This window comes from Aplidium turbinatum, chromosome 3 (genome assembly GCF_918807975.1).
Source record: "Aplidium turbinatum chromosome 3, kaAplTurb1.1, whole genome shotgun sequence".
In the NCBI taxonomy this organism is placed as follows: domain Eukaryota; kingdom Metazoa; phylum Chordata; class Ascidiacea; order Aplousobranchia; family Polyclinidae; genus Aplidium; species Aplidium turbinatum.
The window spans coordinates 43,411,660-43,435,058 of record NC_137474.1 but is presented as its reverse complement, the minus strand read 5'-3'; the positions used below and the strand labels follow the sequence as shown (position 1 = coordinate 43,435,058).

At 38.3% G+C, this 23,399-nt stretch overlaps 1 protein-coding gene across 3 annotated transcripts; it reads left to right on the top strand.

Annotated features, from left to right (window-relative positions):
- Positions 1–492: 492 nt before the first annotated feature.
- Positions 493–23,300, top strand: LOC145767568 (uncharacterized). 3 transcript variants are annotated; one of them, XM_082579416.1, is made up of 22 exons: positions 493–783; positions 1,088–1,549; positions 2,203–2,280; positions 2,620–2,740; positions 11,870–12,038; positions 12,319–12,516; positions 12,680–12,780; positions 13,243–13,416; positions 13,873–14,004; positions 14,821–15,023; positions 15,593–15,718; positions 16,054–16,188; positions 16,500–16,611; positions 16,886–17,007; positions 17,578–17,667; positions 18,059–18,158; positions 18,813–18,902; positions 19,908–20,032; positions 20,488–20,624; positions 21,115–21,239; positions 21,594–21,764; positions 22,550–23,300. In XM_082579416.1, exons 1-22 carry the CDS (start codon positions 556–558, stop codon positions 22,618–22,620), a joined length of 3,270 nt encoding a protein of 1,089 aa, XP_082435542.1. In that variant the 5' UTR covers positions 493–555; the 3' UTR covers positions 22,621–23,300. The 3 variants fall into 3 exon arrangements, with proteins under 3 accessions (XP_082435542.1, XP_082435541.1, XP_082435540.1); XM_082579415.1 differs by lacking the exons at positions 493–783; positions 1,088–1,549; positions 2,203–2,280; positions 2,620–2,740 and adding an exon at positions 9,938–11,076 and having other exon boundaries at positions 13,246–13,416; XM_082579414.1 differs by lacking the exons at positions 493–783; positions 1,088–1,549; positions 2,203–2,280; positions 2,620–2,740 and adding an exon at positions 9,938–11,076.
- Positions 23,301–23,399: the final 99 nt, after the last annotated feature.

The window sequence follows — 23,399 nt, the reverse complement described above, 5'->3', positions numbered from 1 at the left end:
GATATGTTTTGTTATATTGCTTCTGCAAGGTTTTGGAACTTCACAATGTAGATTTTAACGACCTGTTTTAGCTTGATGCTGCGAGTTCGCTGTGGTAATAGCGAATTGCACTAGCTTTCGGAACATAGGTCCCTGGTCATGTGCTATGACGAATACTTTTGAAACTCATGGTTTTGGAACTTCTGCAACCACAAAACCATTGCTTCAACGTGTTTTCACAAAAATTTACATTTTTGTCGATGCAAAAAGCAGTTTGCCAGAATCTCATATCGGAAAGTGAAATATTGCATGAGAGTTTAACTTTGTTTGTTTTTTACTGGAAAGCACTTTTTAATGTATTTTATTTGTCAAATATTTTTCATTGAAGTATTTTGACTCAAGCATTCTCCATGTCCGAACTTCTAACATTGCAGTTTATTAACCTTCTACTAGAATTCACATTTAAGCAAAACTCAACGCATTTCATTATTTTAGGCGATTTGTAATTGTTGGTTAGCTGTAAAGCAAATTTCAAATTCTATAGGTTATATTACGTAATTGCATAGCAAATACGTCATGATTGCGTCATCGGCACCAGTCATATCGTCATCTTCGCTGATTGCGTCATCGTATCACGTTGGTGCAGCGTCTATATCTCCAGGAGCATCATCTAACACAGGATCGTCGTTATCTCCTGGTGGGGCCCATGAACACTCCCCAAATTCAATTGCCGCCCCTTCAGGAACAGCTACGAATCTGTCTTCCGCCCCCAATAACAACGTCTACAAAACAGAGAAACTTCATGTGAGTTTCTGTGTTTCATGGTTGCCAACTAGAAAATAAGCAAAATCTCAGGCCAATGTTGTTTCTTGTCGCATCCAGACTAACGCCCGATGGTTGAAGATTTAAATTAAGTGGATAAATGCGTCTAAACAAAAGGCTATCCAAACAATGAGATGAGCGAACGTTCCAGTATTAGATCGATATGTTTTATAACTTTTCTGAAATAAATGCTGCAAACAATAAAAAGTCATGTTGTTTAAATTTTGGAAACAGCTTTGAAAATATTTTTAGTTTTTCAAACACTTGACGAAAAGTTTATCTTTAGAACGACGTTGACATGGCAACAGCCTTGGCCGCCAATTCTATTCTCACGCTGGTTCATTCTCAGCACCAAGAATTAGTTTCTCCTCCTGCTCCCACATCCAGCTATCTCCCTCCCTACCGTGACGTCGAGATGCAAGAAGACGTGAAGCCTCCCGCAATAATTCCGGAGCACATCCCATCCCAGCAGCCAAGCATCTCTTACGAATCTCTTCATGACGTCACCTCTGACACCCTGCTCGGTCACCATGGCAACGGACGTCATCACGCTCCGTCGCACTTGATCAACGTCAATTGCAATCCCGACCTGACTGTGCCGTACACTCCGGCTATGACGTCACAATCGCTGCAGTTTGCCAATCCAACGCCAAACAATAGAAACGTCACGCTCAACGGCCTCCCCTCTTTCACGCAAAATGGTGTGCCACAAACTTTTTACGTGCAAATGGAAAATGGAACACATCAGGTTAGTTTGAGAAAAATGTTTTTGGTGTAGGCTACCCATTTGGTATAATGCTCGTACCACGTATTATGAAAAGAAAAGCTGTTACGGAAAATTATGACGACAAATTCTGTGTCAAAACGTCTCAAAATCTTTCAAAGTGTTTTTGTTTCTATTTTTATTTCCCGTGACGTGATCCTGAACAATTAAAAAATCTTTTTGTTTGAATTTGGAAAGAAATTAGCCTACATTTCATATTTGTGGAAGTTTACCAAGAAACAATAGTGTTGACAGGAGAGTCTACTTTTGAACCCAGCCTCGGGATGACCTTTTCTAGGGGCCGGTAACCTTTCCAAAGGGAACGAAAACTTCAAAAACACACCTTGTATTCTTTACATATAATGTATAGCTTTTCTTTGAAGTTTCTTGGCTTGGAGCCTGAGGATCTCATTGGCACCGGCCCAACTTAAAAATACCCTACAAAAAAGATCAGGGAGTCCGGGGCATGATTTTAAGGGGCCATAAACTTTTCAAGGTGCCCTGAAATTTGAAAACACCACCGCGTATTTGGGCTGAGAATGATAGGATCTCATTGGTACAAGGCCTAAAGTATCTCCTTATCGGCCCTGAAGGTGCGTCTTGATGAACTGTTTGCACTAAATTTTGCTTCGTTGCAGATGCTCCCGTTTCATCATGGAGCAAGTGATGCTGCTGCGGCTGCTGCGCAAATCGCTAACATTGCAACCGTCTCTCAGGTTTATATTAAAATCATTAGAAATTGTCTAAGAACTTTTCATTCTAAAAGTAAAGTTAAAAAAATACTCAATATGAAGAAAACTTAGAAAAATTTTCAAAGGCTTTTGAAAACATTTTTTATTAGTTTTCACTTGTGGTCACTGCTTACTTTGATGATGCTCATCTTTTTTTGCTTTATAATCATCATTATCACCTTTCCCTACATTTTATCTAAGGAGAAAAAAACCATCACTGTATATACATTCCTGTAGATAACTGCAATTAACTTCAATTGCAATGCGGATAACTTCTTTATTCATTACTTTTTCCATCATTCAATCTTCTTCCACTTTCTTCAGCCCGTACCGAGCTACGCTCCTACCAACACCACAGGTCACGTGACAGTCATGGGCATGAACGGGATCCCTGGAAACAGAGATGGAAACAAAGAAAAACCAAAAACAGGACCATACAGATCAAGTAAGTCCAAGTTGAAAAATATAAAAAGCAACGAGTTGGAAGGATACAAATGTTGTAGCTATCCAGGGGGAGGGGAAAAGTCTCCTACCCCTTCTGCCTGAATTGCAAAACGATAATTCAGGCAAACATCGACTCCCTGGTGGATGAAGGCAATGCATCTTCTGTTCTAAAGACAAATGGTGACTGGGAAAAATATTTTCCAAGAAAAACAGATTAGCCCCTTTGCCATGACGCTCTGTCCTGGATGAGTAACAAAGATCATTGTGATGTTTCTTGGCTTCAGTTCTGGTTAAAAGCCCGATATCGCTGAAAAGCATGGGATAGATAGCAGAAACGCATAAAAAATAAATAAACAAAATAAATGCTTTGCTAATGTTTACTTTATCTGCCCTTACGTCAAGGGATGGCTACAAGTAATTTACAAGTCAATCGCGAGCGCTTATTGTTAAATCTAGACACAAGATTTTTCGGAAAAGTTGTTGTGTCGTCAATAAACGTTGAAACGACTAAAATTTTTTTTTTTATAAAACTGGGTTGTATTCAAGCTTTTCGACATCCTTTCAAAGCTTTCTCTCGTCCAGGCTCTTGTACAATTCAGGCAGGTGCATGTTTCTTTGGTTCAAAAATTCTTTTTAAACGTTGTTTAGATTTTTTTAAGCGCTGAATTTGCGAAAAAATATTTTGTTTGCGACGCAAAAGGATTTAAAATATTCTGATTTTTGTTGTTGCTCAAACAGGGTTATCGGGCCCATTTAAATCCATACCCCCATTATTTACGCCAAGCCAAGTCAACCGTAAACGAAGAGTTAACGTTTGGCGCCACGCAATTTTCATAACACCTATCGACGCTATTCCAACAAAGCATTATGTGTCTAAGTTTTACGATTGAAAACGTTGAGTTGCTGTAAAACTAAAGAACGTGACTATGACATATGTGACAGGTTTATAATGAATGGGTGGTTCCATGTAGCCTACTGCTGCAAGAAACAAACGAAAACTTCACATTAAATTTGAGGCAGAGAAGATAAAAATATTATATTTACAAAAAATTTCATATGTAAAAGCAATATTATTATAGTGATGTAGTAGTTAAATTGTACAAAGTAAAGGTAATTTACTTTTATAAATTTTCCATTTGTGTCAAAGTGCTTTTAAAATGCCATTGCAATTCTTATACATTTAAAAAATAAAATTACATATGTTTTACCACCTGGCAAAATAAAAAAAGCTCACAGATTGCCTTCCCCTATTCCTTACTCGGGCTATTAGAAACAGCAGCGGACCCATAGGGAGGAGGGGGGGGGGGGGGAGGGTGGTCACATTCTCTTTTAGAATTTTTGGCTTGTCAGAACTGTGATTCCACCCCAATTTTTTTTTAGATCCTCTCCCAATTAGAAATGTACTTTTTGGACAAAATGAAAAGAAACTCTTCATGGGAGAGAAGAGAGAGAAGTTCGAAACGAAATATGCCAAAGAATTTGGGGTCCAAGTGAAACATTTCGAAATATTTGTCTTGAACATCTATGCCCGACTTTTCTTTCAAGGACATTGCTCAATGCCACTCACTTGACCTTTAGAGTGCTTTTTATATTTCGAGATCTTTTTAATTTTTTTGTTGTTGTCCAGCTTGCTACAAAACTAAATTGCTTATTTTCAAAATGACAATTTTACCAAAGAATATTATTCAAAACAAAACCAAAATAAGCATTTTGCGTCAAAACGAAACACAATGTTTCGAAATGCTCTTGAAATTTTGGTGTTTCAAATTTCACTTCCTTTTACCGACTGAGAGCCTCATGATTCAAGAGCAACATACAAATTTTACACTCGGAATGACACAATTTCACAACCTACCCACCTAAGTCCACTAAAAGCAATAGGAAATCCTTGGGCGTTATTTCAGGCTATTTGGCCTACGACGATACAAAAATGGGGCGATAAGTTTGGTTATCCAACCTCTCATATCAATTGAACCTAGTAGCCTACCCCAGGCAGCCAATTAGTTTTTTTGTACATCGATTCAACGTTTTCAGGTCGCTCGGTCGTAGCAGTTCAGCGCTCACAATACTTTTAGGAAAAAGTAGTTTCTTACATCCAAGTCAACAAAATGTTGGAGCAGATTTGAAATTAGAAGCTTAGCGACTTTTATTATTCAGTTTTATCTGGCAGTTCTAAGTTTACGTTTCATTGTTGCCAGATTTTACAATTTGTTAGTGAATCCATGACTGGCTTCTCAGTCAATGAAATGTACGCTACGCTGGCAGTCCGTATCAAAGCATCACATGTCATAGTGCTATGTCTTTGGTCATAGAAGGCCGCCAGTGCGATACAAAAGTGAAAACTTACCCAATAATATGTTCCCACGCTTTCGAAATAATTCATTCAAGAAAGCTACACTTGAAAAAGTTGTTTCTTTCTATGGCCACGTTGATTATGCAATCCCACCAGGGCAGAGATATACACGGATTTCCCTGTTTCAATTCTAAGAATTATACCAATTCTGCAGGCTACTAAAATTCTAAGACTGACTGTAAAGGAATAATTAGTTGGGAAATTACCAAAATAATACTGATGTGTTTTTAAATAGCGTACGTTGTAAGCTTACTTACTTGTACGGTAAGTTCACAGGTATGTTTGCTTTTGCTTTTAGCGATTACAAAACAGGCAGTTAAAAATATTTTAATTTTTATGCTTTTTCCTGGGATCCAAGCATTCATGGATCCTCTTTAAACTTTTTACGAACTCTTTAAGCATGTTTGAACTCCAGGTTGAAAACCAGAGCAAAATACTGTTTTGGAAGTTTCATTATTTTGAGCGGAAGAACAGTGGGTAAGCTGTGGGTTAGCTAATAGTTTGGTCCAGGCATTTATGGCGTAGCATTTAGATCTGCTTACCCACAAGCAAAACAAAGACAGTTTACACTTTTTCAACATTAGAAGGTATGGTTTAAGGCTTCATAGAAGTTAGTTTAAACTAGCAAAGAAAAACGGTTCATTGAAAAAAGTATTTGCAACAAAGCTGAATAAATTACAAAAAATTAAAAGAATTTTAAATATATGACATATTTTTGCATAGTCATTTGTTAAGGTTTCTTCACTGAAGCGTGACGGCAAATGCTTTCAGTGATCCGTGACGAGTCACGTGAAGCCAAAGAAGATCAGACCGGAGCCTTGCGCTCAAATCTAGTTAAGTCCGCGGTGGGCTCTCTTTTATATCACCTGGTTTGGGATTACTTGTTATGCCTGGTTGCCTAGCAACAACAAACGCAAAGTGGTGTTTATGGATGAATGATTGTGATGAAAGGACAGGCAGTGTTTGGGCCAAAAACGCAAAATATTTTGGCTTGAACATAATTTAACTCAAAAACACGCCAAAGAGCTATTAATGCATTTGCGAAAAAATTCCAGGCTATCTGTCAGGCTTACTTTGTAGAATTTCAGTATTTTACTTGGTACAAAAATAAACGGCAATATGTAAAAACTGGTTAAAAACAATATGCAATCCTTTCCAACTTTTGTTTTGGTCTTTTCTTAAACTACTTTTCATACCCTTTTTTGTGCAATTATTTTTGTGCATTTTTTGATACAATTTACAAACCAATAAAAAATTGTCTTTTTCATATTTGGTATTTTCTGACTGCAATTTGAAAAACATCTTTTACTCATATTTGTACTCATATTTATAAACACTAAAAAGTTTTTTTCTTAATTTGATTATTTTGAACCACTCAAGTGTTTTTGGTTTAATTTGTGTGATTCCAAAACACCTTGATTTGTTACCAGAAATAAGAACTGAGGTAGAAAGATCAAATTAATTGTTGCAGCACTTCCAAAATGTTATCCAATCTCCTTTTATTGTTTTTCTAATTAAATCTGAATCCCTTTTTGCACGTGATTTCAAAGATTTAATGTCACAAACTGCAGGCCTGTAAACCTGGGAGACAATAAATTTTAAAGGTTCGCGATATTTTAAACCGTTTGTGAGGTCATAGTTAGGTTCATTTGCGTCACCAGACTTGCGTGTCAAGACAACTCAACGCATGACTGCACATGTCAAGTATCTAGTCTTGTGTTACTATGGGAACGCCCAGGCAAAGAGGTGTTTTTCCGCCACCTGTGTCGATACTCATGAGCGAACAAAGCCTTCTTGTGTGACTCAAGAGCCCAGAATGCATGAGAGAACTTTAGGGTCAACTTCTTAATTTCTAAATCATGCGTTCTATTCAGCAAAGACCATGCAGACTTTTGCAAAATCCTTCGTCAGTGAGCAATGCAGAAAATATTTTGTTGTAAGGTATTTTAGAAAACATCCTGCAAAAAAAATCAAAGTGCTCCCGTACAAACAAGCTTATTGTGGAAAAAAGGGAAACTTAAAAGTTTCTACGAAAAATGATATTAACTAAAGAAGAAAGAAATACTTTTCGGTTCTTTAAACATGCTTTTTCAAGGTAATTGGACCAAACGCAATGAATTAAATTATCTTGCTTTGTTTTTTTTTATCTTTGTAGTAATCATAAAAACTTTTTCAGTGGCCTACTGACCATTGTAGCCTTTTGATCACTTTTGCTTTTGCCACAAGTCCACACAGAACATCGTAATCCATAAGTGGCTCTCTGTGACCTTTGTGCATTGGCAGGTTGTGTATTATTTCGTTGTTTTGTTTTGGATATGGACAGCTTTGTCTGACGCAAATAAATAATAATGAAGAAATTTACTTTAATTTTCAAACACTAAAGTGAAGATATTCTATATTTGATATGAACACATGGTGATTGAGATTGCGCTATTACTAACTGAAGGGAGATAATATTTCGGTTTTTATGCATAATATTATTTACGATTGTTATTGATCTAAATCTTGTGGCGCCACTCATCTCAAATGGAGAAGTTGTGACTCTATACAAGCCATTTTTGGCTCTCAGCATTAAAGTCAAGCTAGCTGGGAAACTGAGTGGTGGATGCACATGTAGGCCTACGCACGCACGCACGGCTGTTGCGAGGGAAAATTTTGAGTCCGGAATCAATAAACCGATGGTTCGAACCCCCAACCAGACTTTTCTAAAAAAACACTTAAAGAGAAAACTATTAGTTGTTTGTTGAAAAATTATTAGTAGCCTATTAAAAAAAATAGTTGGGTACCGTAATAAAAAGAATCTTGATTAAACTGTTTTTTTTAGAAAAGAAACTGTATTCCGGAATGGTTGTAAAGTATCACAATAACACTTCAAAGAATACGCGGTGTTTTTGTACGTTCCATAGCCTCCTATAAAAATTTCAGGTCCCAAAAATTATCTTTTACAAAAATTTCAGGTCTCAAATCCAAAAGTCTCCCGGGGCACCTTTCTAACGCCACTGCTTGTAAGATGTAAGAAAGTTCAACATCTAGGCCGATTTATAATAGGAAATTTTGTTTACTTCAGTTTATTTTTAATTTTTACCTTAACAGCGATACGTGTCAACATAGCGGAGGTCTAGAAAAAGTCGAAGCAATGAAACACGAAGTTTAAGACGTGCTTGAAACTGAAAAATTGAAATAAAAGAAGTTTTTTAATCAGCAACATTTACCTATAGGCTATCGTTGTAGGTTTTTGTCCACAATTTTAACTTTTTTTAACTGCCCTCCTTTCCCCTGACTCTCATGCTTATAAAGAATAATAAGATATGGGATAATTTCAAGTATTTGTATTCACGGCACAGCATACAGTACTTCAAATATATTTATATAATCGCTAGAGGGCACTAATGAACCTATTACTCTTAACTCACCTTTAATAAAAAAAAAACAACAAAGACCTTGACTCTGCTTGACTATAGCCGGGACTGTAGGCTACCTATTTATTTAACATTTCATCTTAAACAATGCTATTGAAGCATCACGAAAGCTTGCATATGAGGTATAAAGGACTCAGCGAATACAATAAATAAATCAACGAAGAGCTTAATATTCTCGCAATAAGCCTTTCTCAAAGACAGCCTTTTCTTAGTCTAACTGCTTGAAGAGGCTTTGAACTAAAGAAAGTAGCCCAGTCACAGAAGTACAAAGTCGTCACTTGCCCTGAAAAGGTAGTTGTTTGTAAAGTTTAATAGGCCTACATTGAAGAAAGATGTGGATTCGCGGCATGGTGTTTGCGGGCATTGTTTGAAAAGCTTACATGAAATCTTAACATGTTAATATTTGTCAATAATCTTGTAAAATAAAACAAAAATAAATGCTGTAGTAATGATACAATTACATCAACGTTTAGCGTAATACTTAGTTTACTGAGTTTCTTTATCAACCAAATATTATAATTAAAAAAATTTTACAAAGCATATTTTTAACATTTGTGCGGGGACTGAAGCAAATGCACCAAATATCAACATTTACGTCGCATCAAAATTTTAAGTAGACATAAAAATAAAAAATAAAATATTTATTCAGTAAAAGTATTTTTTTTTGTCTAGTTTATCCGCAATGTTTTTATTGTTTTTATACCATTTAAGATTGGAGTGAATCATTGCGCTTATTAAATAGACTCAACGCAGACAGTGTCGCTAGTAAGCCATTTCAAATCCTCTGTTCTCCATTTTGCTTGAAAATGTGCTCACCGTTCGAATCAATTTGATATATTTTTGTTGGGCATCTTTGAAATAGTGAGAAGGAAGATAGACTTTTTCTTTATGTGGCGATGTGTTTGTTATCATAGGTGCTTGTTCTTCGGTTGATTGCTTATTAAAGTGGAGTTGTCGCTTGATTGCACAAAATGCAGCAGAGCGAATTATGGATATGGTTAAATGAGTTTACGCAATGCTTTTTTATAAACATAATTGTAACAAAATCATTTGTTATGCACTCACGATTGTTATGAACTTGTGGCAACGTTTAAAAACAGGATTCAACAATGTGATGTGTTGTTTAGAACCGATAACTTTCCAGAAAGCTCATCATTTGTAAGTGTTTTTTTAGTCACATGCTATCACAGCAAGTTCATCTTTTTAGTGAGATGAAGAAAGCAAAGCTAGAGCAACTTCAAATCATTGCAATCTTAAAACTTGATGTTCTGCTTGATGTGTAAGTTTAGAAAACTTTTACATCAATGGCAACAAGTAGCTTAAGGCAGTGGGTAGATGAAGGTTATTCCACTGGATTAGAGCTTAGTCCTGACAACTAATTTTAATTTTCAGCTTATCTATTTCAGAACTAGTAATTTTTGTGTCGTAGGTTCACCAGTACAACAACTTGTAATTGCATTCTGATCAGAATTGTATTGAATAAAAACAGGCCAAATTTCAAACTTGTACGTGACATAGGACCAATTACCTTTGGACGTGGTACATTAAGTTAAAATAGGCTTCGTGATAAAATGACCAAAAATACTGCCATTCAAAAACAAGATATACAAACCCAAGAATCTAAAGACTCAGATGCATCACATCGTTCTATTAAAAATGAAGATGTTGGTAAATGCCTTAAAAGGAGTGCTGACAATGAAGGTTTGCTTCTTGGTGCTAAGTTAGCAAAAACATCTCAAGAAATTACAACCAGTGAATCACCTATTCAAAATTCAGAGGCTGATATTGTAATTGAAACAGAATTGATGTATGATGGAGTGGATGACGCAGAAAAAGAAATCCTTAAACTTGCAGATGAAGCAGCCATTGCACCCAACCCTGTCACTGAAGAAGTTATTTCTCAAAATGAAGTCATTGGCTCCAAAATTGCACAAGATGCAACAGGTGCTCTGTTGGGAAGCTTGGCAAACATCAGTGGTTCAAATCCCTCTGGACAAGTTGAAATTGTTGTTGAACAAGACATTCCCACTAAGTCCGAACAAGAGGAATATTTGGCTCAGGATAACTCTTCATATAAGTCATCTGCTGATGGTGCACCAGAAACTCAGCAAACAAATACTGCCACTGTTGCCGCCCCACAGGGCGTCAACCCAGCTATGATGAGCAATTTGTTACACACTGCTGCTGCAGTGGCTGCAGCACAAAATGCTGCTGCTGCCACGGTACAAGTTGTTCCGGGGCAAGCCGCTGGCACCATACAAATTGTACCATCATCTGAAATAGAAAAAACACAGCAATTGATGGCTGCTGGCTTACCACCCCAGAATGCTAACCAAACACCTGAGGAATTGGCTAAAAATACTCAACCTACCTTTTCTTACCTTGTAACTAGCCAAGGGACACTGATTGCTGCTCATGCCAGTGATGGTAGTGAACTTATATCAGGTTCAACTGGCAATGCTAATCATAAAATATTTAAAGGAAAATTGGGAAAAGATAAAGTGTTAAAAAGAAACTCTAAAAAAACAACTGCTAAAACAGAGTCTATGTTGCCTGATGACGATAGTAAGTTGAATTTTTTAATCTCTGGTTTTAACAGTGGTGTGTTCCATTTGAATGAAGGGCAATCAGTTGCGTATAGTGATCATTTTTTTGGGTTTTCATGTTTTTCAAAATGTTGAAAATACATGCTTGATTCGCACAGTGACTTTATATCATATATATATCTATTTATTTTGATATTATCTGAACAGCTATTGAGCAAACTGCAAACCTAGGGTATGTTTAAAGCTTGCTAAAAGTAGTGAACAACCTAAAAATTGGCTATCGTACGCCATTGTGGGCAATTTAGAATGGCTGCAAAATTTATGTGCATTGGAATATTAATGTGTGACGGTACAGAAGAAGATGTATTAATATGAAACATAGCTTGTTGATGCAGCTATATTTCAATTTTACATTTAAATATGTGTGAGATTGCAACATTAAAATAACCTTTACTTGTTAAAAATGTAATGATTGACTGAAGTAATTTGTTGTTATATGGAAACAGTGTAGAACGTCAAATTAAATATTATTGGGAAACATTTACCGGTAATATTTCAAATGTGTCTAGAACTCTTAACAAAGCAGTTGGTTTTCTTTTAGGCAATTTTTTGTGTTGAGGGTCATGGATTGTAATGAAAACAGAATTTGGTTGGCAGTCAATTCAGTGTTGAAATAATTTTAATACCAAGTACGGCATCGTTAAACGTTTGATTTTAAATTAATTGCCAAATTTCATTGGTACCAGGTACATTAAAATGAATAATATCCCAAACCACTTTCTGCATTAATAACCCAACAAAAATACACCCAGGTCATGGGAGTGGTGTGAATCAACTCGGCGGAATGTATGTGAATGGCCGGCCTCTTCCCGAACCAATTAGACAAAGGATTGTAGATCTGTCCCACCAAGGAGTGCGTCCATGTGACATATCTCGACAGTTGAGAGTATCTCATGGTTGTGTCAGCAAAATTCTTGCAAGGTACACAATGCTTGTTTTTGCATATAATCAGAACCTAGTGCTAGAATATGTAAACAGTTTAAAAAGACTAAATGTATCACAGTTGGCCCAACAGCTCGTGGGTGGTTTTCACTTCTAAAGTTATGATGGCAAATTGGCGATTTTTGTAATAGTGAAAAATGCATACTCAGTTACACAAAAAACAAACTTATTGCACATCTAGTTTTGTACTGATATAATGACTTAAAAAGGAAAAGCTGTTTTTTTGTTCTAATTTTTCCACTGTTCACAACATTTTCAGGTTTTATGAAACTGGGAGCATACGTCCTGGCATCATTGGGGGAAGCAAACCAAAAGTTGCCACAACCGATGTGGTTGTTAGAATAACTAATTATAAGCGGGAGAATCCCACAATGTTTGCATGGGAAATCCGTGATCGCTTGCTCGCTGATGGAGTTTGTGCACCAGAGACAGTGCCCAGTGTGTCATCTATTAATAGGTCAGCAATTGAAACGTTTCTTAACCAATGTAGAAAAGGAGCTTGTAGATTGTTGTGTTTAACATTATATGTGTTTAAAGCTTTGAATAAGTAATGTTTTTTTAAGAACAGGGCTTGATATATTTAGTGACATATAAATATGATAATGAATATTATTTTTTAGAATTGTCCGAAGTCGAACACATGAGTTCATGAAGGATAATCGAAGGCTTGCAGAACAAGCAAGTCTACCTTCAATGCTACCGCAAACTGCTTTAGTTAAATGTAAGTAAATTAAAGTACAGTATTCTATTTATGTTGCATAGCTGCACGAATGTTTTCTTAGATTATAGTTTACAAGGCCGATCTTTTCCAGCCAACTTAAAGATAATGAATGATTTTGTATATATATGTGTGTTACTGTTCCCTATAGCATTGGTAGAGTGTGTGTCGTGTGACTATGTGTTACCTGTAGCATAAAGAGCATTGCTTTGCTTCATTGTACTATAGACAATAGACATGCAAAGCCAACTAACAGCAATAGTTTTAACATAATGATATTCATGCAATGAATATACATCAATAAATGAGTAAAAAACGTTCAAGAAACTTTTTACTTCCTTGTTCATTCATGTATATTTTTATTCTAAACAAGCTATGTTGAAAGCTTTCACGTTACTACGTTAATTGTATGTCTATCGAATAGAATGTTGTAGTCTCTATCGTTTAATGTGATGTATTTTTAAGCAGCTGAAAGGAAGCGCACCAGTACTGCCCCTGGCAATCACTTTTCGGTGGCTAACCAACAAGCCAATGGTACATCATTACAAAATGTTGACCTGTCATCCATGCAGCTACTGGGAACAGCTGCTGACAACAATGCAGTGTCATTGACTCAGTATGTGACTCTGGATGGCTCAAGTGAGTTAACTGACATTCAAAGTGGCATACTAAACTACAGTACAGTAAACGTTTTTAAAAGAAAGTGGGTACCGGAAAAATCTTTCAAAACAACTAAACACTAAGTATTTCACATGAAATTTCCGTATTTTACAACAAGTACATGCACATGCTTAGTGTTTAGTTGTTTTGAAAGAATTTTTCTGTACTCACTTTCTTTTAAAACTGGAGACTGTAGAACATTTAGCACACCACAACCTGGACCTGGGTAGTAACAGGATAAACTCTTGATTACAGAGATTCAAACGATGACCACACTTAGCTTATAACAATCAACTACCTAGCCTACTGTCGATCAGTTTGTTGGGCTACTGTTTCTTATAATATTAATAAGCCTAAATTGCTTCTTTGTGTACCTGAAAGTTTTTATTTCAACTACACCCACCACACATTTGAATGAAATATGATCTTACACAGATGTGTCCCAAGTTGCCAAGAACGAGGTGGTGGCGACATCCAGCACAGAAGATCAGACCAGAATTCAAAACTTGTGCAATTTGCTTGGAATCACACCAAGTCAAGCTGCTGTGTTGGCTACCAACCCAGCAGGTTTGTATCATTCGTGCGATGGCAGAAAAATAGGCAATTGTGCATGTCATCTTTTTGTTTTTAAACAAACACTGTTTTTTATGGGTCTGCTACTATTCGGTGAGTCCGATTCGGTGAGAGCCCTATTCGGTGATTTTTTTGAATTTTTTTTTGAAAATTATCGGGTACCGTAGCTTAATTAAAACCCAAAACCCCCAAACCCAAAAACCCAAACCCCCAAAAAAACCCAAAACTCCCAAAAAACCTTACCCCCAAAACCCCAAAAAACCCCAAATCCAAAAACCCCCAAACCCCCAAAAACCCAAACCCCACAAACCCCTATCCCCTAACCCTATAACGGCAATGATAATTAGGCTACGGCGCGCAATAATTTAAAAAAAAAACTCACCGAATAGGGCTCTCACCGAAAAAGGCTCTCACCGAATAGGGAACTCACCGAATCGGGCCATTCCGGTTTTTTATAGTATATTTAGCTTTTGCGTTTATGTCATGCAATTGTAAGACTGGAACATTTACTTGGGCGACTATGAAGAGTGAACACCATAATAACTACAAAAAACACTTGCATTTTTGTTTGAATTAACTTTCGTTAAAGCAGTGTTTTACCTAGAATTGAAGGTAGAAGTTTGTAATCTGTCTCTTACAAAGTACCTTGAAATTATTAGTTAAAACTAGTAACAACTATTTGCCTAATTGGAATGTGTATGCGCTAATTAGGTTACATGTTACTTGTGAGTCTTAGCATGACAAGTGGCCCAATCAAAAGTACGCACAACGTAGAGAGTAGCAACATTTTATATATTGTCGTTACTACAGCTTTAACACAAGCTGCTAGCTTGGCCAGTGGAACAACAACTTCATCGTCCATGACATCCGATCATCCTAAATCCCAACCCGCCTCCGTGTCGTCATTGCCTGCTGTGCTGGCTTCTCTTCCTCTTGGACAGCAGTACGAGCTCCTCAAGACAGCTGGTGGAGATCTTCTGACCGTCAATTCAGCAGAAGAAAAGATCCAAGAAGTAGGAAAAAGTTATATCAAATTGGATGTTAATTTCGGGTTTACTTAGCATCAGCTAGAAACTTGTTAATGGGAAGTTTTTACTGTACTCTGATCACGCTAACCTTAGTGAGATAACAATTTATTTCTGATACGTTTGACGTGATGTCGCTTTGGAAAACATTTGTTTTCAATTTTTCTTTTTCTATGTTTGTTTAGTCACAACATTGTCCGAACTTCAGTTTATGTTTTCGTTCTGCTTTTAGTAACTTACAACCACACGATCTTGGTTCAATACCCGACTAAGTTGGATGTTCAAAACATGACTTATGTCTATAACTAAACGAACAACAATGTCTCATTCGAAGTTTCTTCATCTAATACACATCAAGATTGCGCCGAGTTGGTCAAATTGAGGAATTGTGATTTGTTTGGCTAAAGCAGTGATTAATATTTTTAAGCATCCAGCGTGATCGGGTGTCGAACCAGGATCGTTTAATTGTAAACTAATCAATCTCTTTGTTTCACTAAAATCCGTGTCGGTCATCTACTTCTTCGGCAGATACGTAAACTGCGACACATGTTTTGCAGCCGCGTATTGTGTCCATCAATTCATTGGGACAAGGCAAGGGGCAGTCCCCCACGGGTCACATCGTGGTCAACCCTCTGGGTCAAATTGTATCCCAGTCTGGGGACATTGTCATAACAACCAGTCAAGTAAGATAATACGAATATTGCAAAACACTTTGGAATTTTATCTTGTTGGTGGGAAGATTCTCCTACTGTCCACAATACAATTCCAATGCCCCAAAACAGTTTACAGACCATCTTATATTGGAATGCCAAGTTCTCCAACTTCAAGGAGGATATCACGCGGCCCACCAATGCAACAACGTCCTCATGGACATTGGTTGGCTAAATGAAAACTGCTAGGACTTGTAATAAAATAGCGTCGTACGATACAACAATTTTTCCTGCTCTCTACAAGAAGTATTGATGAACACTGTGCTGCCTCATTATGACAATACAAAACCTCTTGCCGCTTATTTCAGACTCAACTTTCGAATCAACAGGCGCTACCCTCACAAAACAACCTCCTTATGACGTCATCAGGCCAGATCATCACCTGCAGCCCCGGGCAAGGATCGGTGGCTTCATCAGTGGTGCAGGCACACGCTGATCAGCAGGTATAAAGGGGAAGTAACTCCATTTTAAGTTTCACTGAAACCTGACGTTGTGTCTTATGTTTTTGAAGCGTACATTGCGGAAAACCTTAAGTTGGTTGTTGGAAAAGTTGGTATGCAGCTTTGCTGATGATATTATCTAAAACCAATCTCTATGCCCACCTTCAAACATGTCTCTCGCGTTTTGCCAATACACTACCAAATGCTTTAGATATGAGTCGAACTGGTAACCTTTGGAAATTGATTGAGACGCTGCCATCACTCTGCCATGCTTTACTTAGTAGACCCTCCTAGCTTTCATGTTGATATTCCAGGTGATGGACACTTCGACCAATCTATCGGGCCTAGCAGGACGCCCTTCCATGGTCGTGACCTCCCTCGGGGGTGGGAAGACAACTAAGCCAGCCATTGTCTCTGGTGGAACGAGTAAGTTAGTAGCTCGATCGGATACTATGCTTGTCTTGTTTGAAGTGAATCAGATATGAAAGTGAACAAGATGGTATTTCATATGCATATACAAGTAACTACTGCGCCGGGCCTCTGTCTTTGTTATTGGAATTTTAAGGAAAAGTTTTTTTCAATCTGTTTCGTTTTCAATTCATTTTCTTAGTTTCTAGAAATAGGAAAAAGGCAAAAAAGCAAATCTTGTTGTTGCACTCTATGAACACGAATATTTTGTCAATCATTCACTTGTTTTCAGCACAAGGTGGTCTGGTCACACTCACCCAGCAGCAAGTCCAGCAATTGGCAGCGCAGGGCATTGTCATCCAACCCTCTCCGAACACAGTTTCCTATCAGTACGCTGAAGCTCAGCCTGCACAGGTGCCTTTAAGTTGTTGAGAGTTTGCAGCATGCCGCCAATCTTTTAACTTAACCACCGTAGATTGCTTGTTTGGCGAAAGTATAATTTTTCTTGGGAAGTGTTTAATTTCTTGTGCATTTCAACTCCTGCACACAAAAGCTTAGACTTTCAGGCTTGACTTTATGTAAAACTTTGTTGAAGCTTCGATATAATTCCTCTCTACTTCCTTCCACTATGTGACCAACTATTGTGCCATGAACAAGGGGAAGCCCCACTTAGAAAATCCTTTTTTTTCCACTTATTTAAAAAGTCAACAATGTGAAAAGGAAGGAATTTGTTCCTGGGCAGAATTTTCTTGCAGCTTCTCACTGAAGAAGAATCGACACAATCCACACATGCGCGTCACACTCTGAAGCTTTATTAACGTTTCAATACGTTTACGTTGAATTTACATCTAAAAATGTTAAATCAACTTAAAAGCTGCCAAGTCTTGCTATGAGCTTGTATGCCTTCTAGCTTGTTGCATGACCTTTCCACTCTAACCTTTGACCTCTTCGATATTAACCTTTAAACTTTGTACCTGCGACCAGCAGAAGGCGGACACTGAAGCAACGACGCGACAAGATCGCAATGACTCGCCGGAGAATGACAAGGCCACGAAAGAGGATGACGTCACAGAGGTGGCATGTGCTAACCATTGTTGCATGATATCGCGGCTTGAATGCTTTTGCTTCGACAATTATTTCTTTCTTGATAAAGTGACTAGCTTTTCCACATGCTTAAGTCCCCGACCAACTTCGCGAATATATCTTTAACGTTGGAATATCAACCAAATTTCCAAAGTGTTTAATTATTATGGTTGTATGATAATCTTTGAAGCTAAGTTTTTCCATACCACCACATTTTGCTCCAATGTACTTCTTGTCACTGAATTCAGATAAGCAACATCGACAAATCATTTATTCCTTTGTGTTGTGTTACTTGTGTTCACTGTTCCGCCATGTCAGCTGCTATTATTTTTATTATTGAAAAAAAAAACACAGCGAGACTAATAAAACAACTATCTTGTAGAAGCCGAGGCTGGATCAGAATTCCACTGCACCCGAGACGACACAGACCATTGAAGGCACAGCTACAACTGAACAACAACTCATCAAGTTGATACAGAATGGTGAGCATAGTGGTATGTTTGTTCTCTGTCCAATTATGCAATCCTGGTTCGACTCCCGACTTCAGCGGGTTGTTGAAACACACCGCTCACCTCTGCCCAGGGTGAAATAAATTTGGTGGGCGTAATTGCTGAAGTTAAGGCGGCCGAGATAAGGAACTGGCCACCCTACTTTCATGACTACCGATGGCTTAGTATAATGAGAACTTTATCTTCTTCATCCCCCGATACTTGGATCAAGTCTGGGACTCACCTTTAGTGGCATGGCTTCTTGTCAAGCCTACTGTACGCTGTATTGTTAAGATCAATTTACCAATCAAATGGGCTATTTCTACGGCACTGTTATATTGCAGTATGTTTGTACATTTAGTCATGGATGACGTTGCAACGTTGGCAGCGTTTGGTAAACTTCCCCATGACATTTACGACTTGTTGAAGTATGTGACTGTAGTTTATATTTCTGTAACAGTTCTAATTAGTTTAGTCTGCAGACGTTGAATCAATGCAAAACTGACGAATTTTAACTTTGTTGGTTCTTGCATTGAAGGCAATGGTACGTTGCGTGCGCGTTTTTACCGTTACAATTCCAGTTACCTTTGCCTTACGTTTTTGTGAATCGTGATATGAACAGGTCAGTTTGAAACCAATATCTTCCAGTTGCAGCTCAACAACCCACCCAACCTGGAGCCGCCCAGCTTCTATCAGCAGCCGCAGCCCTGAGTGCGATCCATCCATCTCAGGGAGGAGGTGAGTTTGCAAGGAAGGGCAACAGAAGGCTGTTCTCATACTTTTTTGTATGTTTTTTTTTACTAATAAATTGATATACTTGATATTGGCTTCAATCCATCCAAACCTATTTGGAATCTTGGCTAAGGTCGAAATACGCCGCACATCTCTACCCAGGGTGCAAAACGTTGCGTAGCCGTAGGTGCTGAAGGAAAGGTGGTCGAGAGAAAGGAAGTGGCTACCCTACTCTCGTTAGTGCCGAAGGCTTAGTACAATGAGATCCTTTTTAATCTCAAGGCTTTTTACTGCTGGTTTATATTATATATGTCTCATCTGCAGATTAGTATCACTAAGCGGTATATCTAGCATCACCTAGCGGTGTCACCAATCACTGGTATATCCCTCACTAGCGTTGATAGGGAACGGATACGTACGCAGGTTGGCTTATGTAAGACTGTGAGTGCTACGCATTCCTCAGTGAAGAGTAGGGATGCCCAAAGTAGAATAATTGTCTATTCTAGAATTTATTTTCAGATCTAGAATTTATTTTCAGATCTAGAATTTCGAATCTTATTCTAGAATCCTCGGCGTAAATTTTTAACTTTTTTTTTTATTGAGAAAATATACATAACAGCATAAAAAAGAAGCTTTACAAAGCCTTCATTTTAACAAGTTCTCAATCGTTCACAACAGTGATGAATTGCGATGTAGAACGTTTATCTCCTCCAGATGACACACGCGCGCACACACACGTAAGGGACCTCTGTTAATCACATACGGATTGGCATGCACGACGCACGTGACTTGCAGGTGTTTTGCGGATCGGCGGAGCATTTTTTCAAAAAAAATTTTTTTTTCTAATTTTTTTCCTTTCTCCGTATTATTTCCGAATCCAATTACCCGATAAAAAGCGGTTTTTAGATTCGATTCTGGATAGATTCGAATCTTAAGGATTCGAAATTCTACTTTGAGCATCCTTAGTGAAGAGCACCGCTCCTAACGAATATATTTCAATTTGTGATCTAGAGACGAACAACAGCTCCAACAATAACAACCAGCAACTGCCAAACAATCCAACGGTTCTCACTCCTGTGCAGTTACAACAACTCACCAATAACTTGCAACAGACTCAACAACAGGGAATCGTTCAGGTAAGTTGCCTGTAATGAGTAATCACTGAACCAGTAATCACCCTTTGTTCTTGATTGAAGTGAAAACTGTGATATCAAAAGCAGCCAGTGTAGGTAGGCATGGGTTCGACACCATGTTGGGTTACTTACAACTTACGTCAAAGGTTTAGCATCCCCGATGGTGTCATGTGATATTTGCACTGTTCCAAAGCTGTTTTCAAGTGTCACGTTTTTCAAATGTCATTTCAAGCTCATCAAATGATGACGTGTTATGTAGTTAGCTGATAGATTTTACGATCGAAAGGTGAAGTTGTTAAGTAAAATAAAAATCTTGTGTATTTTCTTCATTTGTGCATTAAAACTTCACAAAAAATGACATGGGAGTATAAAGTTAAACAATTTTCCACCTCCAATGCTTATATTGCATAGACCCCTAATGCTTATATTGCATAGCTTAAAACAAGATTTGCATTCAGATTCTCTCGGCGGCTGCCCAGCTTCAATCCCAGCCCCAGAATGCTAACACGAACAGCAACAACAACACCCTCCATCAGCAACTAGCTGGTTCTCAGATGCTGGTGAGCGGTGGCAACCACACCACAGCCATGACAAGGTTGGTCTTTGCATTGGTGTAAGCTGTCTGGCCGAGTGTTGCTAGACCCTGGGACGTCAGTTCGACACCGACCCAAAGCATGCAGTTGTGTGTTGACAAGCAGTTGCAGTAAAATATCTTGGTTTCCAGTCGATTTAATCCAAATCTTCAACGACCGAATCTGGTTAAGCTTGGGCATGACTAATGCAGACCTGTATTTTCAATATTTTATCAGTACTTTCCGCCCCCTATAACGCCTTTTTTATGCTATGTTGCTTGTTATACGGTTATGATGTTGAATAATTCATTTTAAAGATCTCATAGAATTCAATAACAAGGATGTGTGTTTAAAAATAGCTTTGGTTAGAACGCCAGCAAGCATTAGTGCAACCAATGGTGCATTAGTTTCGCCACAGCCGAGTACATTATTGCACGCTATCGAAGGGCAATTGTACAAGTCCGTTTGGGTTGACAACGGTTCAAATGTAATTGAATAACTTGATCTTCACAGGCCTGCCACTCAGCTACAATTGAACCCTGGAACACTGACTGAGCTCCAACCAGTTAGCACCTTACTAAGTCAGCTCCGACCTCAGCAACAACAACAACTCGCAGCCTACTCAGTAACCTCTTCAGGTGGGTTCAGTAATAAGGCTGACCGGCGTTGGCGACCACGGCTTCATCTGCTGTGAGCTCACAAATCAAGCGCTGGCGTTTATGACGTCTTGGTGTACTAATATTGCAGCGGAACAAACTGTAGTAAATTGCAATTACACGATTTTCGAAGAATTTATACGTTTAGCCAAATATTTCCCACACTTAACAAGTAATTGTAATGGTTTGAGATTCACAATCCTTAGCTTGCCGGTGTGCTGTATCATCATAAAATTAGCGAAACGAAAACCCCGCTCTAAAACCTTCATCATTGTGAAGCTGTTTTCTCTTACTCTGTTAATAGAAAATGAAGTTTGATTCCATTGTTTTGTGCAGCGGCTGCTGTATCCCTCGACCAGACATCAGCCCCCTCATCGCTGCCTTCCCTAGCTTTGCCCCCTGCTGCCGGAACCACCACTTCCGTTGCGCAAACGTCCCTTGCGCAGCCGTTCAACACAATCTACAGCGAGGCGTGGAAGATGGCCACTAATGGGCAGACTGGTAGAGGTAAGTTGGTTCACCACCGTCTCCAATTCTTTGTTGGTTCTTCTTGTTTATGAGGGTGGTAGTGGTAGCAATCACGTTATTTCATCAAGGCGCTTCAGCCATTAGACTGTGTTGCTATCAACAGCTGCGAGAAGCATTTCCATCTTGAGGTTTATTGACGATTTTGAATTCCCTATAGACAGGGCTACTATACTCTCCTTATTTGAAGAACTCTGTCTGTCAAAAGTTTTTTTTGCGTAATGTTTAAATGTATTTTTGATCTTATGACGCCACATGTACTATGGAAGCCTTCCTAAAAGCGCAGCTAAATCTGTGATGCAAGTTAAAGTAAACTTCAGCTGCCTTGAAATGCACAGAGTAATCTCTAAGAACAAGGAATTGCTGGAAAATATTGTTTCTGTTAAAATAGATGTTAGTAAATGACTTCACGCATGTGCTGACGTTTGCACCTAAAACTGCTGTTTTTTTGTTTTCCTTACTTTTTAATGTAAATGTATGGCAGCCCTGCCTATAAACGAGTCGCTTGTGTGATTGGGTTACTTTAGGTTTGTATCTCGAAACACGTACATTGTACAAGTCAGACAACTTTTAAAGAACAGCCCTGTCCAGAGTTTACTTTTATGTGAGCGCGCGTTCAAGGGTAGTCCAATTATCATATTGCCTTGTGCAAGATGACGACACACCTTGCATGGTGAAAGGAGAAATACAAACGAAACCATCGTGCTATTCAACATATCGTTGATCATTATATCTGGCTAGTGATCAAAACATTTTTATGTGTTCAGGAGCTTCCTCTGGTCAAGGTGCTGGCGACTCTGCAACATCATCTAGCGGTGAAGCTCTGACGAAGAGTTGAGCAGCGGCTGACAAACCTGCCGATTACGACCCCTGCGCTCCCTCAAAAGGCTGCTTAATAACGACAGACTTTATGTTTTGAGAAATTGTCGCTGTGTTTCGAGTGCCGTATTCCACTGCCTGTGTGATTGCCGATGGAAGAAAACTGAAGATGTATATTTTTCACAGCCTTCACCAGCAGTCCGCTTTGTATTTGCAAGATTCAGGGAAGCTCTTGCGACTGGAATCAAACCATTGATACTTTTACTCGTGCTTAGTTGTAATCTTGTTGAAACTGTCGTGTCAATGTGGCACCATCACAAGCCAAGTCGCTTCTTAAGTTTTGTTGGGATGATGAGCGATGTTGCTCAGCCCCAGGGAAGAAGGCTTTCACAGCTGGATTAAACGTGGTACAATTATATACCACTTTTTATTGGCATACGTGGCTCTTTGAAAAGTTTTCGTTTTTCTTAAAACCGTATTGTAAACTTTTGTGCTCTTTCCTGAAGCATGTCTGAGGTAATCAACACGTCATCTTTGATGATATCACAGTTGCGAAAAAGGCAAGACAAATTTTGGACAAAAAAGGTTAAACAGAAAAAAAACATTTGCGCAAATGATGCGTCGACTCGTCCATGGCGATTTGCACTAACACTATATTTGCTTTTACTTTTTATCAATAAAGAATCTTATGCGCATCGGGATGGGATGTGGTCATGTCACCAACCCATATGCAACAAGACATTTAGAGAGCCAGAGATTTCCCCGGCATCATTTGCAATGCAGCTTGAAAAAAACATT